Here is a 20,410-nt window from a genome sequence, read left to right on the forward strand (position 1 = left end):
ACTACATTAAGGACATAATTAGGAAGCCCAAAATGACACTGCCTGAGATGATGGAGGATGTCCTTACAAAATATTCAGTGAAAGTGTCAAAGGGGCAATGTCATAGAGAAAGGGTAAGGGCAAGGGAGATGATAGAAGGTAAACTGGAGGAACATTATGCTAAGATATGGGATTATGCCAACGAAATCCTTAGATCTAACCCTGGAAGTACATGCAAAGTAGGAGTGTCGGTAAATCCAGATGGGGTGAATTATTTTGAACGTTTTTATGTATGTTTTAAGGCATTGAAAGATGGATGGAATACAGGGTGCAGACGTGTGATTAGCTTAGATGGATGTTTCCTAAAGGGACAAATCAAAGGGTGACTGCTATTGGAAGAGATGCTAACAACCACGTGTATCCAATTGCATGGGCTGTAGTAAATGTAGAGAACAAACAAAATTGGACTTGGTTTTTACAGCTGTTGGTTGATGACTTGGGTGTTGAGGATGGAAGGGGTCTAGTTGTTATTTCAGATCAACACAAGGTAAACATAAATACTACAAATTTTTTTATGTATTCATTTATATTGTCTAACCCATATTAATGTTGAATTTACTTATTTCAGGGACTTCTAGAATCTGTGAAAGCTATCCTTCCACATGTTGAACATAGGCAGTGTGCACGACACATTTATGCCAACTTCAGGAAGAGGCATACAGGTTTAGAGTTGAAAAACTTGTTCTGGGCTGCTGCAACTAGTTCACATGAAGGGGATTTTGTGTCTAACATGGAAAAAATTAAGAAAATCACTTCAAATGGATATGATTGGTTGATGTCTAACAATCCACAATCATGGTGTAGGGAATTTTTTGGACAAGGGTATGCATGTGAGGCAGTGGAAAATGGGGTTTCTGAGTCCTTTAACTCCATGATCATAAATATTAGGAAAAAACCACTTATCACAATGTTAGAGGAAATCAGAATCTATGTCATGGCTAGGTTTTATTATTTGGCTGATAAAGCTTCTGCTTGGAGAACTTAATTGTGTCCAGCTATCATAGAGAAAATGAAGGAGTTTGGAAAAGAGATGAGGTAAATTCTTACATAAACTTGTTACTACTTACCATTAAATTGTGTTGTATAGTTAACATGAAATTGTTATTTTTAATTTGTATTTATAGGAACTGGAAAGTTATAGCAACTGGGGGGTCTGTATTTGAGACAAGGTATGGGTATACAGCTTACAAAGTGGATTTGGAACAACACTATTGCACATGTAGACTATGGGAGATATCTGGAATACCATGTGTGCATGGTCAAGCAGCAATAAACTACACTCACATGAATCCAACTGATTTTCTAAGCATTTGGTTCCAAAAAGAGAAATTTATGGCTGCATATATCACCAGTGAATGGAAGCAACCTATGGGCACCCACTGACTATATAAAGCCATTACCTCCATTGACAATGAGAATGCCTGGTAGGCCAAAAACCAAGAGAAGAAGGCATGTGTCTGAGGTCAATGATTCAAAGTTCCCAACTGTTAGAGCTAGAGTTTGTAGGACTGATAGGTGTAGCAAATGTTTACAATTCGGACATAACTTGAAATCTTGTAAGAATGAGCGAGTGATGAAGGAGTATGTGCCACCTAGAAAACCAGGAAGGCCAAGGAGGGGTGGAAATGGTATAACAAACAAGGATGGAGAGGGAACTTCAAAACAAAAGGCAGTTAAGCTTGTAGTGAAAAGAAAGAAGAAGACAAAGAAGGCTGGAGAAGGATCCTCAAACCAGGATGGCCAAGGTGGGGTTGAAACTGCAAATGATGCAACTGTGCAAGAAGAAAATGGAACTGTACAGGAAACTGTACAGGAAACTGCAACAAAAATTGTGAATGATGCAGATGCTATTTCTAATGAAATTGATGTATTGTTGTTGCAAAAATGTGGTTATGAACCTCATGAGATTGAACAGGCTATGGAAATGGTATGCCACCCTTTACTTTAAATTTCTTAAAACTAATATGTGATTTACATAAGGTAATTAACTAGATCATGTCTTACAAGGTGTAGATGCTAATGAGATTGAAGATCACTTGGAAGCAGACTTAGAAGAGGATGTTAATGAGATTGAAGATAACTTGCTTGAAGAAAACTTGGAAATGGTATGCCAACCTTTACTTTAAATTTCTTAAAACTAATATGTGATTTACATAAGGTAATTAACTAGATCATGTCTTACAGGGTGTAGATGTTAATGAGATTGAAGATCACTTGGAAGCAGACTTAGAAGAGGATGTTAATGAGATTGAAGATAACTTGCTTGAAGAAAACTTGGAAATGGTATGCCAACCTTTACTTTAAATTTCTTAAAACTAATATGTGATTAACATAGGGTATTTAACTACATCATGTCTTACAGGGTGTAGATGTTAATGAGATTGTGCCACCAGTGCAAGAAGTTGCTATACAAGGTTTAGATGCTAATGCTTGGGTTGGTGAAGATGATGGGAATATCGACTTCATTGAAGATACACAAGTTGTTGGGAGGCCTAGGAAAAGGAAGATTTTTGAGAGAATTGTGAAGATCAAGCTGAAGAAAGCAGTTTATGATAAGGATGGAAGGAGTTCTAGTATTAAGAAACCAGTTAATTTGGAGTAGGACTATTTAGGAGGGGGTATCATGGGCACTATGTATTTTGCTTGCCCTTTTTGTTAACATTTCATCAGCTTTTGGTAACAACCATCCAATTGTATATCAACATCTAGTAGTATTCAATTAGGCCTTTTTGAACATTGGTAGTTAATGGCCATTAAAAGATTGTTGGGCAATTGGTTGTTTGGTACTGATTGTAATACCCCCTTTTATGTTATTATGAATGCAAGTATTTGAAGTTAATGTCATTTCACTTTGCTTGTCATTTCACTTGCTTACAATCATATGTTAATTGTCATTCCAGTTAATGTCCTTTACTTCCTTGTTTTAGTACATTCAGTTATTACCAAGTTTTACCAAGTTCTACAACATTTCACTTGCTTACACAGGATTTAGTACATTACCATAACTACATTGTAATAAATCACTATAATGCAATTACCAATTCACAGGGACATAAATAAGATTGGATTACTGTCAATACACTTCTCCATCAAACATTACCATAACTACATTGATCACCTGCCCTAACCAAAATAACAAACCTACAACAACCTTAACCCTACCAAATACAAAAAAATTACAACTGCCCTAACCAACTGGTTCTTAAAATACAATGCCAATTAACAAAATTACTCCAATAACCACCAACATCACCAACACAAACTTCAACAACTTGATCACCTGCAGAACACCACTAGCAACAATTTCGTTATAGGGCTCCCTTTCATTAGCATAAAACTCCATCTCTTCCGTGTCAAGCCACTTGAAATATTTACACCCTTTTTTGGTACCCTGCCAACAAAAGCTTCATTTACTAACTTTTGAAAGATAACAAAATAAAACAAAATCCCTCAATTTTACCTTATAGTTAGGGCATGCCTTGAACTTTCTTCCTGGGTTTTTATCAGTTCTTGAAACTGAGTATTGCAGTTGATCACCACAATCACACTTAGTGCGATAAATCGGTTTGCTGATAGAAGTTGTTGAAGACGAAGCCATGGAAAAGAAGAAGACGTGATGTGTGAGGAAGAACGCCTTTTGCAAGAGTGAAGGAGAGGTTTTGGGGAAAAAGTGGATTTTGGGTATCTAAAAGGTTAGGGTAACCTGTTAAACCGACGACACCGGCTACCATTGACTTTTCATAACCAATCAACACAATTAATGGCAAATAAGTAACAAATAAAAATATTAGGGTTAAATCAAAACGGATATGTATAAATAATGGTTTTTAAGGTATTAACCCATATATATATATATATATATATATATATATATATATATATATATATATATATATATATATATATATATATATATATATATATATATATATATATATATATATATATATATATATATATATATATATATATATATATTTTGTTGTTGGAGATCTCTTATCAAAATAATATTTCTTTCATATTTTATGGTCCATCATTAAGGCATGATATATATTACATATTTCGTTGTTGCATGATTCTTTTTAGGTTTCGTTGTTTAATAATAGTTTTTAGCAATACAAAATGAATATTTTCTCGCGTAATCAAAGGACCAACAATAATAATTGAGATCAGCATGGTCTTTGAAAATTCATTTGAAAAATATGGAATGATTGCATGATTGTTAGAGATGTCATTATTTTATTAATTTATTTTAAAATATATTGGTTATGTTACTTGGATTGGATTTTTAAACAAATAAATAAAACATGACCATATTATTCGTTATATTTTTTTATCGGTATAAAAGCTATTATGTGTGTTTGTTTTTTTACAGGATTTCCCTAAATAACATTTGTCAGTGTTTTGTTATAAATTGTATGTAAAACACATGTATTACATAGATTAATTTAAAAAAAAACTCTAAATATTAATATCAAAATACTTAAGAACTTTGAATTTATAAGAAAATAAGAAAAATAATGAATTATTAAAATGAAAATGTTTTTGTCTTTTAAATTTAAACAAATAATTTAAATAAATAAAAGAAACTAATGAGTTTTAATTTTAAGAATTTTAAAATTAAAAAGTAAGTTCATTAATATAATTGATATCCGTTTATTATTATATTTATTGCAATTTATACATTAAAATATTATGTTTAATTTAATAAAATTAAAAAAAAAAACTCATAAAATGACATGTGAAAAAAAAATCAAAATAATCACAAAATAAAATTTGGTAAATTGAATGAACATATGATAAATGACAAAAAAAAAAAAAAAGGACCAACATGAGAATTTTGCATAGCCGCTCACCCATGACATGTGGCTCACCATGAGAATTTTGCTGACAATATTACCCCTAAATTGGATCAATTTATGTTTATAACTTATTGAACTTCAATCAATAACGTGTAAACACGGGAAGACTAAGGTGTTGTTTGTTTTTTCCGAGATAAAATGTCTGCAGTCTGCGGACCACATCTGTAGACCTCTTCAGTAGAAGAGGTAGACCAAACGTCTGCAGTCTGAAAAAAGAAGATTGTTTGTTTTTTTAACATCTGCAGGCTACTAAAATAAACTGAAATCTAAATAAACTGATTTTTTTAAACTTCAAAGTGATTTTTTAATATTTTTATGACTTTGTTATAAATAATCAACGAATCTAGACCAACTTTTATGTATTATTATATAAAAAAATAAAAATAAAAATGATATAAATTAACGTATATATTTGATAAAAACCAACAACTTTTGTTGCAAAGTTATAACTAAACATTATAATTAGTGATCAAAAAATTTGATACATAAATGGATGCATAAAAACTTTGATTTTTTCAATTAAATCCATTAAAAACGTACCATAAATATTTTCTCGAGAAATTGACAATATTGCATTAAATAATGTTTTACAAAATTTGGCAAAAAAAATATAAGAATATATTATGATTTTTTTTCATATTTATATAAACAACTTCAACGACTATTATTATAATAAATTTTTATTTATAAATCTGTCAAAAATATAATGTTTGTATCGTCGAACGTTTTTTTTTAAGTTTTGTAATTTTTTTTTTCAAATTGTTTATCATTAATAAAGTTGGAAAAAATATAAATTAAAAAAAACTTGAAAAAAATGAAGATATATATGTTTTTTTAGGCTAGAAGATGTCTGAAGATGTTAGAAGACTCTGGTCTACATCTGCGCCAAGAAGAGGGCGCGCAGACATTTTTAGGTCTGCGGTCTTCAAAAAAACAAACAGTCTGCAAAGGCTAATGTCTGCGCGTGGTCTGCGCGGCGCAGACAGAAGAGGTCACGCAGATCTGCAGACAAAAAACAAACACTACCTAAAACACATCTTAAAAAATGAGAGGACCAACAAGAGTCGAAAACTTACCACTTCAAAATATACTTGTACGTTTAAAAGCTATTTTTGTATATTTAAAAATGTATTGAATATGTATTTATATCTTTAAATATATATAAAAATAATAAATGTAAAAAATACACATTTATATATAAAAATACATTTCTCTCTCTCTCTCTCTCTCTCTCTCTCTCTCTATATATATATATATATATATATATATATATATATATATATATATATATATATATATATATATATATATATATATATATATATATATATATTGTTGAATGTGAAAAATGAACCTTTAACAATCACAAATATGAAGATCCGAAATCAGCAATTTCCGAGATTGAAGATGTTCGAAATAAAGATAGAGTCCGAGATGGAGATTAATCCTAGATGCCGTAAAGATCCGAGATCAGAATTGTCTGTTTGAACATTTATTGTTTCTTGTCTTATTCATGATGTAACTTTTCATAAGACTTATCTTATTGTATCTTTTAGATAATCAGTTTTCAGTAGTTGATTATTAACCAGTCCTATGAATGTTTCTAGAGTATGTACAATGTACCTCCTTAGCCTATTTAAGGAGTATTTTGAATGACAAGAACTACACGGTTGTTACTCCAAAGATAGAAAATGTTCTCATTAATTCTTTTTCACTTTTCTCTCAAGTCAAGATCTTTCACAACATTCTTCTTGTTTTTTAAATGTCTTTACATTGATTATACTCCTAGTTTTACTTCATTTAATATTGAGTATTTTGTTGAATATTTCATTCATGTCTTGACTGGTATTACTAGACTCGACTGGAACATCTAATTAAGAGCATACATTTATCTTAGAGATTAACTCAAGGTTTGATCAGTTTTCAAACCTTGTCCTCGTGCATTGATTTTAGTACTCACAATTGGTATTAGAGCTTGAGTGGTTGTCCTTTGAATCCATAAGAACAAATTACAGTTGATTCAAAATTATCTTGGTATTTTGATCATTCTGTGTTCAGGATAAAAGTTCTTCTATATACCACTTCTGCTCTAATATCTCAACTTCAATGGTTGCTCTTAATTCTCAACAAATGTATTCAATACAAATAGCAAATAGCGGGGGTTGCCCTTCTCGTCCCCCATTGCTAGTTGTTGAAGAGTATGATCACTGGAAAGTCAGAGTGGAAAGGTTCTTACGTGGTAAAGAAAAAGGTGAAGCTATCTGGAGATCTGTAAAAGAAGGTCCACATGTTCGAGTTCGACAAACTGTGAGAGATGCCGCTGCAACTCTCATGGGACAAGAAGAACAGCACCAAGCACCTCTTACTGCTGATGACATCGAGAAATTGCTTGCATATCAGATTGCAATTTCCGAAATGATGTTTGGTGTTCCTCCTTCTCTCTTTGAGCACATTAAGTTGTATAAATCTGCTAAAGATATTTGGGACACACTTCAAGACCTGTTCGAGGGATCAGTAAGACTATACCAAGGTGGTACTTCCCTTTCACAATTAGATGTATTATTGTTAAAGAGCCAAGACGGGTTGATATGTTCTTCTCGTTTTTTCTAGGATTTTGTATCACTAAATGTAATCATGTCCTAAGTATAAAAATCTTGAATCGGTAAATAACTTATGAGTAGAGTAAGTTGTAGTAGCAAGAAAAGCACTAGAGTTAGATCATGCATTGCATACATATAAGTATATGATTTTGAAAGTAAAAAATTAATTTTTTGAGATAGTTTTAAAAAATAAAGAAAATAGTTATGTTAAAGCTTTTGAATGTATCTTTGTGTCTTATGTATTTTGAAAGTAAAAAATTAACCCATATAGCTCACGATTCATTTTCGTCTTTTGTATTTTGTTTAATGTCATGTATCTCGGGTGCAAGTTCCAAGGTGTAAATGCACGTGAGTAGATTATTTGAAGTGTTTGAAGTTAGATGGACTTGAGCTTTTGTAGGCTCTTATCTTGATCTATTGTAAATATTTAATTGCTTGCTATGGTTGAGTTGATATGAAACATTCATGACATAAAACTTTAACAATGATTTTTATTGGACCTTATTTTTGTAATACATAACTATATGGCATGAAATGTTTTAACCATAGCATAAAAGCATCTTATAAAAATTGGGGTGTTATAGCTTATATATTAATCAATGCACATCAGGGTTACAACTAACTTGTAGAGCGAACAAAAAAAATTCAAGGACCTTAATCTTCAAGAAATCATTGGAGAGAAGAATATATAGGGCAAAGACACGACTTAAAATGATAGTTATTGACACTATAACCCATAACGAGCTCCAAGCGGTTTCAGTTACATCTCGTGTGTTGGTGGTTTGGTATTATCAACTTATTTTGGTGTAATTATCATTAATAATGATATAGGTCGAGCTCCATTTATTAACCGAGTTTGGAGGTGCGGGGTGCACACTTGGTGTGATACATGTGACCTTGGGAATATGGGGGTCTAGGGGCAACGCCCGTGGGTGCAGGGTTCCAAGGGGCTGCAACCCATTGGCGGGGTCTAAGGGGCAGAGCCCTTGGTAGTGGTTCCGCTGACCGGTTGTATCCAGTTGTATCAAGTAAGACTACAGCCATGCATTTTCCCGCCAAAAACCCACCGATGACATCATGATGATGTAGGTATCGGTTGTGTCTAATAACTACCATGTTTTTATGCTATTTTTCATTTAACCTATTCTAACCACTTTTCCTTCAAGTATAAGAACTTTTCTCTAGTTATAGATAAGGGTTGAACATTCATATACTCGAAATTATTTCATAATTCATCTATCTCTTAAGAACACATTAACATGTATTATGTTTTTCACAATCTGAATTAGGTCTGTAATTCATATTGTCCCACTTCTGAATTAATATACCCCATGCAAAATGGACGAATTACAGATTTCAGAAAGTATTTGTTAAACACGATCCTTGAATCTATCCAAGTTTAAGTTTATTGTAATTTTGTCCCCTTATTTTCTAACATCATGAGGCCAAGTTGAAACCGCCATGAACAATCAAACATAAAAAGAAAGTTCTCCCAGATAGGTCTAAGTTGTTTCATACTAATTCTCGCAAGGCAGAGACGAAGTAGCTTGTACCATCTCATGAATAATTCTTCTCCAACTTGCATTTTCGTAGTTTATCGAACATCTTATGTCGTTTGTTGTTGTTGATCTTTGGTTAATGATAAAAACACCGTGTCGCTAGTTATCCTTTATTTAGGCGTTTTTTTTTTTTTTTTTTTTAAAAAAAACTCTTTAAACCACTTCCTGCTGCGTGGCGCAGCACACGCGCAACACTTTCCCTTTCGCAACGGTTTGTTTTTTAAAAGGCTTCAGACTACAAAACCTTTGTGCGTGTGCTGCGTGACACATCACTTGACTTGCCTCTTCAAACCTCTTCAGCTTTTATCTTTTCCAAGTGTTTTTTTTAGACTTTTGGTATAACTTATTTTTTTTTTTAAACTTTTATTTTTTTAAACTTTGATTTTATTAACTTTTATTTACCAATTTGATATAATTTCTTTTTATAATTTCCATAAATTTTTTTAATTTTTTTTTTTAAACTTTGATTTTTTTTAATTATTTTACCGTTGTTGTTAATAATATTTTCAGTTTCAGTTGTATCTTTTTTAACGTATTAAATTTATTACGAACTTTGTAGACATCGTTTGCAATATTTTCTTAATTTATTTTATTTTATTTTTTATGTTTTTTTTCTAGAATAAAATTGTTAGCTTCTTTTATATTTTTTTTAAGTTTTATATTTTTGTTTTTTTGCATATTCTTTTTAGTATTCTTTCAATGTTTTAAGACTTGAATTATTAAAATATCGGTGTTGAGAACTATTTCAGTTTATAAAATTAGTTTATTTAAATTTCAGTTTACTGTAGTAGTCTGCAGATGTTAAAAAACAAACATATTTCTTATTATAATCTGCAGCCGTTTGTTCCGCCTCTTCTGCGACAAAGGATTGCAAAGGTGGTCCGCAGACTTCATAAATTTTCATTTCGAAAAAACAAACAACACCTTAGTAATGAGTGTAATCACTCATGAATTTGTTGTTAAGACCTATTATTCTAGGACTTGCTCTTAGTCATTTAATTAAGGGTAAATGTCACTCTACTCCAACGAACTCTTCCTTTTTGGTTTAAAAAGTCTCTAATATTATTTTTTTGGCACTCAAGAGACATAAAATCCATGTTGACCTGTTAAAAAGTGTATTAATCATTTTTTTTTCCTGGTTTTACATGTAATAAAGTGAAGTCTCTCACTCTCTCTCTCTCTCTCTCTATATATATATATATATATATATATATATATATATATATATATATATATATATATATATATATATATATATATATAGGGTTATGTTATATTGTTTCCAGTAACTATTGTGTGCCAGAATGCACAGATCTAGACCATCGGATGAATAGAATCAACAATCATGATCTGAGGGTCTATGATATTACAATAGGGTAGCATGTATCATATAATCACACAATTTTTATCAAAAGGGTATTTTGGACAATTAACTACATTTATAAAAGGAAATTTTCGGAATTTTAGGGATGATTAATTATCCTAATTTAAAAAAATCTGAATTTTTTAATTAATTCAATTTCAAATTTTACCAATTTTATTCTATCAGAATATTTTTTTTGTTAGAATAATACTATTTCGGCATTTTATTCTAACATAATATTACTAAAGAAAAACAAAATTCATGAATAAGATGTTCAAATAACAAACATTCTAATATATTCTTATACATCCGAACTTAAATACAAATTCATACATATTCTTACAGACTAAAAGTCATATACATTTTAATATAGTTATAAAAATTCTAAAAAAATATAAACAAAAATGAATAACATTCTTAAAAAAAATAACAACATTCCGCTAGAATACTATCGTGTGCCATGTTTTCTTCTTGAATTCTTGAATTTTGAAAGAATACTGCTGTTTTTGGATGTTGAATCTTGAAATTCTGAAAGAATATTGTTGTTTTTCTTCATTCTTTGAGAATGAAGTATCATATATCTTTTTTTCATAAGTTTCCTCATCTTTTCTGCTTCATCCTAGCAACTGCACCTTAAACATACAAATAATTAATTGAAATTCTTTCAGAATACAACAATAATATTCTTACAGAATAAACTATTCTTGCAGAATGGTTTTAAATATTCTAAACAGGAATAGAAGTAATTTAATAGGATACCTATAATCAACATAAACATAAGTGGAATTATCATAAGTTCACCTTGATATAAACCAATGACATGAATCCATGTATCTTTCAGAATGTATCTCTACATTTGTTTATTCCTTTCTCTTTCCAGTAATCCAATAAATTAAAAGAAGTTCATACAATTGTGATTTAAAAAATGAAACAACATGGATGAAAAACTTGAAATTGAAATACATACATATATGTGTGGGTTTAGATCAATTTCTAAAATGTCTCAAATTTGTGAAAATCTCTTATAAACCCTTAATCAAATCTTCACCCTAAATTGATTAAAAAAATCAAATACCAACAGCAAAGATTGATGTTACTCAGGTAATTAACAAATAAGGAGTTAATAAAACAACAAAAAAACATATCAAAAGGTTTAATGAAGAAAATAAAAGAAATACTCTTTGAGGCATTTCTACAAACACCTGGTGTGCAATATAGAAATCAAAATTTCTTTTAAATCACAGTTGTATGAACTTCTTTTAAAAATCATTTAAACGATAAAACTGAAGAAGATCGATGAAAGTATATGTTTAAACTATTTTAATCAAGAAAAGGAAATAGTATATGAGTTAGCATAGAACCTGTAATGGAGTAAGGTGGGAATTGAAGAAATCCTGAGCCATGCGATAAGTTTGGTTCAGTTCAGCACATAAAGTAGTGGAACTTAGACAGGTTCTAATCCTATCCCATTTGTAATGGCTTCTAACTCTTCTTTTGAGAAATCCCGAGTAATCGTCAAGCCTGTATTCCAAGAAAGATCGGCTTGGCTCAGGATGACCTGAACCTCTGATGGTTACCATATACACGAAAACCACCAACCATTAAAAGAAGCAATCCAATAAATTAAAAGAAGTTCATACAACTGTGATTTAAAAAATGAAGCCGACGATGGAGAGGAAGGAAGAAGGTGATGGTTGGCTGGCAGAGGAGCGGCAGTGAAGTTGCCTGTTGAGGTGAGGGTAAAGATTTTTGAAACCGATCGTTTGAAGATAAAGATGGGAGAAGAATAGGGTTTAGGAAATTAAAGAATTACCATAATTAAATATGCAAAGATTACTATAATACCCTTAAATTATTTATTTAATGATTTATTATTTCCTCAATTCCTATTGGTGCATTCAGTCACACAATAGTTGTCAAAAACATTTGAACCTAGCTCTATATATATATATATATATATATATATATATATATATATATATATATATATATATATATATATATATATATATATATAGGGAGATGATCAAATAAGAACACCTAAAAGGTTGAGAACGCGAGAACAATTCTGGACCAATCATTTTATAAGGGTATATTAGTAACTTTATATAAATATTAATTAATGATTTCCTAAAATCTAGGGATAATGATTTTAATTACCTAAAAAATTAATATTTCCTTTTAGTTAATGAAATATATAAATATATTTTTTATGATTTTTCCCAAAAATAATTTCTGACCGTTTCAAAAAAATAACCTAAAAAAATTAATATTTCTTTTTATTTTAAATCTGAAAAGAAAATCTTAAAAAAATTATTATTTTCTACTATTTCACGTTTTTGTTTTTCAAAAAAAAAATGAATAGAAATCCAATCCCAAAAAATTCAATGCATTTTTTATCAATTGAAAATAAAAATAGTATAAAAATAATCATTTCTTCATAAAATGAATACCTCTAATCATAAATAAATACACTTATTCACATGAATACACTACTATTCATAAATAAATACAATCATTCACACATGAATACATTGCAATTCACAAATGAATACACTGTTATTTATAAATTAATACACATTCTATCATATAATGAATACATCTAATCATAAATAAATACACTCATTCACATTAATACTACTATTAATAAATGAATACAATCATTCACACATAACTAAAATGTTATTCATAAATGAATACACGTGCTATTTAAAAATAAATACAACCATTCGTGCACCCCCTTCATGATCCGTTTTTTATTGTCTATCGACTGGAGCAACATCAAGAGTGAATCGGTACTGTTGAGTTCATCGTAGCCCAAGGTGGATTGAAGGCTTCCTTCCCGTCACTCCCTTTACTGTCGCTGCCAAATCAAACAAGAAGAAAAAAAAAGGAACCCTTACCTGTTGAATAAAATACATTTCTATTCCTTCCAAGTTGTTGAAGATGTTCATTCATCCTTTGTCATTACAATCATTTAGGTCATCCGTATTTACTCGACCCATCTAAAAGAAATCAAAGAAATTTTTTGTATTATTGTCAACAAAGTGCTTAACTCATTAACCACATACACTTTAAATCAAAAATTAATAAAGAACGATTATAATCATCGACAAGAAATAAATCTATATTAAAAAGCAAACAAAAATACAAATATGCACAGATGAATAAATCACATTCCAAACGCCTCTTATAGACTAAAGAAGTAAACCTCCTTAACGATTAAACTAAAAAAAACATTGCATTCTTCATCTTCTTCCTATTCATTTCAAGCAACAAAACAACACCAAAATCTATTGATTAAGCTCATCATTTCTATTAAAAAGCAAACCCAAAAACCCACATCAAACTCCACAAATTTCAGTCAAAACAGAAGATAAAAAAAGGAATCAAACAAACACCCACAAGAATTAAAAAAAAAAAAAAAAAAAAAGAAGAGCCCTTACCTGTTGTTGAATCGGTGCAGCCCTTCTCGATCACCAAACAACCAAATGTCGAAGCTTTGTCATCGGAAACCAATTGCAACACGAACAGGGAGAATTCCCATCAATTTCCCGTAGATTCCTTCACTTCTTGAATGCATTTCACTTGTATGTAAAGAAACAGTAGGAACACAAACTATTTTTGACAACCAGGTCCCCAGTCGGCTCCTTTCCCTGCCCTAATACCACCGTATCGCCACCCCTGCTACATTCTCCTCCTTCTCGATATCTCTTTCAGTCACACCCATTCTTTCCCGCATCTTCTAATTCTGTCTAATAACCCACTACATCTAATTTCTCTCAGGATTTGTCGTGCTCACCCCCACGATCGGCACACATTGAATATGTGTGTGTGTGTGTGTGTCTCGTTGATTCCCGATCGACCAAACCCACTATAGCCTGATCATGTTTAATTAGACTAATTTTTGCTCCTTCTGTTGCTTCCATCCTTCTCCATTTCTTTAATCGAACCGAGAATCGGTGGTCTTTTTTTCCCCTCCTCTTCGCGATCAATCTACCACCACCGAACCATCCTTCTTTCCCTCTGTTGTTCTTCATTCGCTGCCAAGAATAACCACAAGGAAGGTCTGATTTAGACGGATCCATTGAGACTGATGTACAGATGAGGGAGGCTTGCCCTAGGTATAGAGAGAAAGATGAAGTCGAAAATGGGGGAGTGAATGATGAAGTCGTAGGTTTATACAGAGAGAGATTGAGAGATTTTAGGAGTTGTTTAAAATAAGGGAATGATTAATTACCATGATACCCTTTTCTTATTTTTTAATTCAAATTAATTGAATTTAAACATTTTAATAATAACAAAATTTCTATTTAATTATAGCCTTAGATCTAAGATAATAGATGGATGAGATCTGTTCTCACATTCTCAACTTTTTAGGCGTTCTCATTTGATCCTACTCATATATATATATATATATATATATATATATATATATATATATATATATATATATAGGAGAGTTCAATTGAGAAAAAAAGGTTGAGAATGAGGTAATCATTCTCAGCCAATCATTTAATCTAAGCATAAAAAGACACGGTGGCAAATTAACTTGTAAATATGATAACAACCTTCAATCTCAAATACATAACTGTAGAGAATTAGATAACAGTTCAAAGTCATTCCTAATCGATCGTTCATCATCCAAATTTCTCCTCCAACCTTCAACAATCATCCATATTTCTTCAATTAAACCATCATCAACGTCATCTAGTGTTAAACAATCATCGATCTTTGTCAATAACACATTTATCAACACTATTCAACAATTGACAACAAAAATTCATTTTTGGTTCTTTTAATCCAAGCTTCAATTCTACTTGAATACGATCAGATCTTCAACATCGACGATTTATTATACTCACAACATCATTAGATCAACAACATCGATAATCAACAAAAACTCCACTTCATATTATTCATTCAACATCGATCATCAAATAAAACTTCAAAATTAAAGTTAGAAAAAGATCAAATCGTTTTTTTTTTTTGAAAATTTTTATATAGTTCTCTATTAATCTACTATTTTGTAAGATTTAAATAGTCAAAGTATCATGTTTTTAGCATTTTTAAAAAAGTTAACTTGTATGCACTCCAACTGTTTGATGAAATACATAAACTAAATTACCACGTTATATTCACATATGAATATGTTTTCTCACCTGAATCAGTATATGATTATTAAAACACAAAACAAATATGCAAGTCTGTATGTTATTCATATGTAAATAACATATAAAAATTATATATATTTGTGAAAACACCTTGTAATATTCATATGTGAATATACTGTGTAATATTCATAAGTGAATATATCATATAATATTCACAAGTGATATACTATGTAATACTATGTAATATTCACTGTTCACATATGAAAATATCATCTAATATTCATAAGTAAATATATCATCTAATATTCACAAGTGAATATACTATGTAATATACATAAGTGAATGCATCGTTTAATATTTAAATATGAATATATTATCTTTATTATATGCTATATTCATATATGAATGATACTTTATTATATGTTATATTCATATATGAATGATACTTAAATTGTAAAAAAAATTAACCATACTTTTATTCATAAGTGAATAACGAATGTAATGTATTAAAAATCTGATGCATTTTTATTCACTTATAAATAATGATAGCTGAAAATATATAAAAAAAAATTATTTTATTTTAAAATTATATCAATATGGATATCTATTTGTAGAGAATAAAAAATCATGAATTTTGGTATATTTAAAATAGTTTTTTGATAAAAATAGTTTCTTAAAATTTAAAAAAAAAAAAAAAAAAAAAAAAAACCATGTTTTTGTATATATTAAGGTAATGATTAGCATAGTTTAAGGAAACATGTTTTGTTGAAAAACACATGTCTATTCTCTTCCCATTTCTGATAATAGGACGTAGGCTTTTGCGGCAAAAATAAATAAGAGCCTCAGAATGATTCTCTCGTTCTCAACATTTTTTATTTTCACAATTGAACTTATATATATATATATATATATATATATATATATATATATATATATATATATATATCTGGTAAGAATTTTTTTTTTGTAGGAAGGTAAGAATTTTTTTACAGCTTATTTTTTCGCGAACAAAATAAATGAATCATTAGATGAATCAATAATAACATGATTCACAAAAAAATCCCGTAAAAACATTTCGATGATTCATTTTTACGATAATTTTGTTGATATTCACTAAAATTGTCATAAAAATGAATTTTTTTTCTTGATTTACCTAAAAATGAATCATAAAAGTGTTTTTTTCGGATTTTTTTCTTGTGAATCATCTAATGATTCATTTCATTTTTTTCCTAAGAAAATATGTATATAAAAAATTTCTTCCTTCCTACCAAAAATTTCCTTCTTATTTGATCTTGACTATATATATATATATATATATATATATATATATATATATATATATATATATATATATATATATATATATATATATATATATATATATATATATAGAGAGAGAGAGAGAGAGAGAGAGTTAGGATCATATATAACCTACAAATATTGTGTGAATGTATGGATAAATATTATCCAATCATTTTAAAATGGATTTATAGTAATTATATTTATTAAATTGATAACTATAAAATTTAAATTTCTGTAAATTTAGAAATGTAATTAATATATTTGATTTCAAATCCAACATTTTAGGGATTAATCCTTATTCATCTCTTTTTCACGCTAACCCTACCTCCCTTTTATCTTCATCGATCATCTCGTTAGTCTTTCCACACACACACACACACACACACACACACACACACACACACACACACATATATATATATATATATATATATATATATATATATATATATATATATATATATATATAGGGAAGTGTTATTTGGAAAACAAAAAACTCTAAAAGAAACCCTAAAAACCATAAAAATACATAAAAAAATACTTAGAGATCACAAGACTTTTTTTTGAAAATTTTTTTGAAAAAATCGCAGCTTTTTATACAAAACTGGTGAAAAAAAATTTGAAAATAAAAAATTTTTACAAAAAAAAAATTGATTTTTTATATTTTTTTTTTCAGCGATCTTTTATAAAAAAATTCAAATTTTTTTTTTTTGTGATATCTAAGTTTTTTTTATGTATTTTTATGATTTTTAGGGTTTTTTTAGAGTTTTTTTGTTTTCTATAAAACGTAAACCTATATATATATATATATATATATATATATATATATATATATATATATATATATATATGTATATATATATATATATATATATATATATATATATATATATATATATATATATATATATAGGGTTAAGTTCAAATGAGAACACTTTTTAATGTGAGAACGTGAGAACACTACTTTATGTACTATTCTACTATGAATTTTGTATATAGAACAATATGACATTATTCATCAACAAATATATGAGCAATCACACATTAATATTCACATTAAAATTTTGTATGTACAACTTTATAATAATATTCATCACAGAATATATGAACAATCACATATTTAACATTCACATTAGAATATACTAAATTACCACATATATTTATAAATTTTATAGAATAGCAATATAAAATTGAATATATTCATATTATAATTACTACAATACAATATATATTAAATTCATAGTATAATATATATATATATATTATATATATATAATTGCCACATTCCCACTTTGTCTTCTCTTGAGTTTTCAAGACCTCCACAACCTTAAGCTTACCACCTCCTCATCTTTGTTACCAACCCTCGCCATCTCTGTTACTAACCATCACAATCTCCCTTGGTACCACCATATGCATTTTGTAATTACTTCTCCATTTTTCACCCTCACCATCTCCACATTGATGATTCCAAAAATTCATTTTAGACTACAACGACATTTACCTTTTAGACTAGGTGTGGGCAACATGTTATTACATGTTATCACACCCAAATTGTCCACTTCATCATCGTAGTCACAAATTGGTGTTATAACACCAAGGGTGGAAATGGGCAACACCAAATAACATGGGATAACACATACTATATTCTATTTCTTTTTTTTATTTTTTTTGGATGTTTTTAATTTCTATTATTCTAATTTGTTTTATTTTTTTATTTACTTCATATATTTCTAATTCATTTTATTTTTTGAATATATGCCATATATTTATAAAAAAAACATATAAATTAATAAAACATAACTTCATTAACTAGAAAATTAAAAATACCATACAAACTTTAAAAAAAAGCATTACAAACCAAAAAAAAAAAACCATTGAAAAAAAACACACGATAGTCATAATAATTTAAAAAAAAAAAAAACAACGACAAACTATTCTTCGCCCAAGTATTTTCTCTCTATCTATGTCTTCATCTTCCGTATCACTTCAGCTCGTCTCGGTGGTAAATTTTCTTCGTTTGTTGTAAGAATTGTCAAATCCTTCGATATGCGATCTTCTTGGGCTTCTTGACGAAGGAAATCCAAATGCTCCCGTTGCAATTCGTATCTTTTATTTGCGATTTCCGTGTGGGCGTCGAATTTTTTTTCATTTCCTCGTGCTCTCGAAGCCGACTTTCATTCTTCTCCGCATGTCGTTGAGCGCGCTTCGCTTTGTCGTGCCCCATAGGTCGTCGTGGTGGAGAGATTTCCTCGATGTCGTCAAACTCGTCCGGGATTTCATCGGTGTCCGCGTTGAGGTCGATGTTCGTGTGTCCGTCGGAAACGTCAACCGAACCCGAACCACGAGACCTTTTGGATTGTTGTTCCGATGATGTTGGCATTTTCATCCCTTTTGGATCTTTCCTCACTAAATCCCATACTTTTTCATACCTAAATATGTGCCCCATTTGCACGTGATATTCCTCCCTCGCGGCTCTTAACACATCGAAATCATTGACATCACTTTGACGTTGCGAAGAAAGTTTGTTGTATATGGAATTGAATTTGGTGCACTTCCGGCTAATTTGAGTCCATTTGCCACTAAGCATATCATTATTGCGATACGTGTCACCCTTGTTCAAAATTGTGTGGAATTTGACGATTACGGCATCCCAAAAAGCAACTCTCTTCATATCGTTCCCCATAGTTGGTTGTTTTGAAGTACCGCACCAAGCCGTCGCCAACGCATGTTCTTCCTCCGGTGTCCACCATGTTGGAGATGCTTCTGTTTCGTCCGTCCCGACAACGACCTTTTTCCCTTTCTTTTTTGGTCTCCCTTTTTTCCCGATGCTTTCTGACTACCCCCGACTTGCGTCTCGACAACGGGTTCCTGGATGGGTGTGGGTTGTGTGACGGTTTGGCGCATGGAACTGAATGTGTGAAAAAAGGTTTTGTTGTATGTTTGCATTTTGTTGCATAAATGGTGAGGTAGGGAATTGTATTGGAGGTGAGGCGGTATTGAAAAAATTGCCGGAATATGGAATTTATGGTGAGTTTTGGAAGTTTAGAAGGTTAATGTATCCTTCATATCCCGCAAAACCTAATGGAGTGGATGTGTTTGTCTTCATAGGAGGGGTATTCGGATTTTGATCCATAGTGGTTTTTTTGTTTTGAATGAAGTAGAGATAGATATAAAGAAATAGATAGAGATGTAGATAAATAGAGATAAATATAGAGAAATAGAAGTATAAATAAAATGAGGTATATATAGTTATATAGTTTAATTTTTTAAAGTAGTAATTTTTTTTTTACAAATCAACGGTAATATTACCGTTTTTCAACGGAATTAAATTTGCAACGGTCAAAAAAATCGCGTTACAAGTCGTTACCATGGTCACGGCTAATGGCGTAACGCCCCATAACAGCTAGCTGGGGCGGTGTTCCGCGTTATGGCGCGTGCCACGTCAGATAATGTGTTCTCCGCGTTGCCCACACCCATCACACTTAATGAATGGTATGATTTTTAAATTGAACGGTTTAAAATACTATGTATGTATTGCGTAGTCTGCATGACGTAGTTGATCCTAGCCTTT

At 30.1% G+C, this 20,410-nt stretch overlaps 1 protein-coding gene across 1 annotated transcript; it reads right to left on the reverse strand.

The window, feature by feature from the left end:
* Window positions 1-3,166: 3,166 nt before the first annotated feature.
* On the reverse strand, window positions 3,167-3,831 carry LOC111878692 (uncharacterized). The gene is made up of 2 exons (XM_042898524.2): window positions 3,500-3,831; window positions 3,167-3,430 (listed from the first exon to the last, which is right to left on the reverse strand). The coding sequence occupies exons 1-2, from the start codon at window positions 3,635-3,637 to the stop codon at window positions 3,242-3,244; spliced, it is 327 nt and encodes a 108-aa protein (XP_042754458.1). The 5' UTR covers window positions 3,638-3,831; the 3' UTR covers window positions 3,167-3,241.
* Window positions 3,832-20,410: the final 16,579 nt, after the last annotated feature.

This window comes from Lactuca sativa, chromosome 9 (genome assembly GCF_002870075.4).
Source record: "Lactuca sativa cultivar Salinas chromosome 9, Lsat_Salinas_v11, whole genome shotgun sequence".
Lineage (NCBI taxonomy): Eukaryota > Viridiplantae > Streptophyta > Magnoliopsida > Asterales > Asteraceae > Lactuca > Lactuca sativa.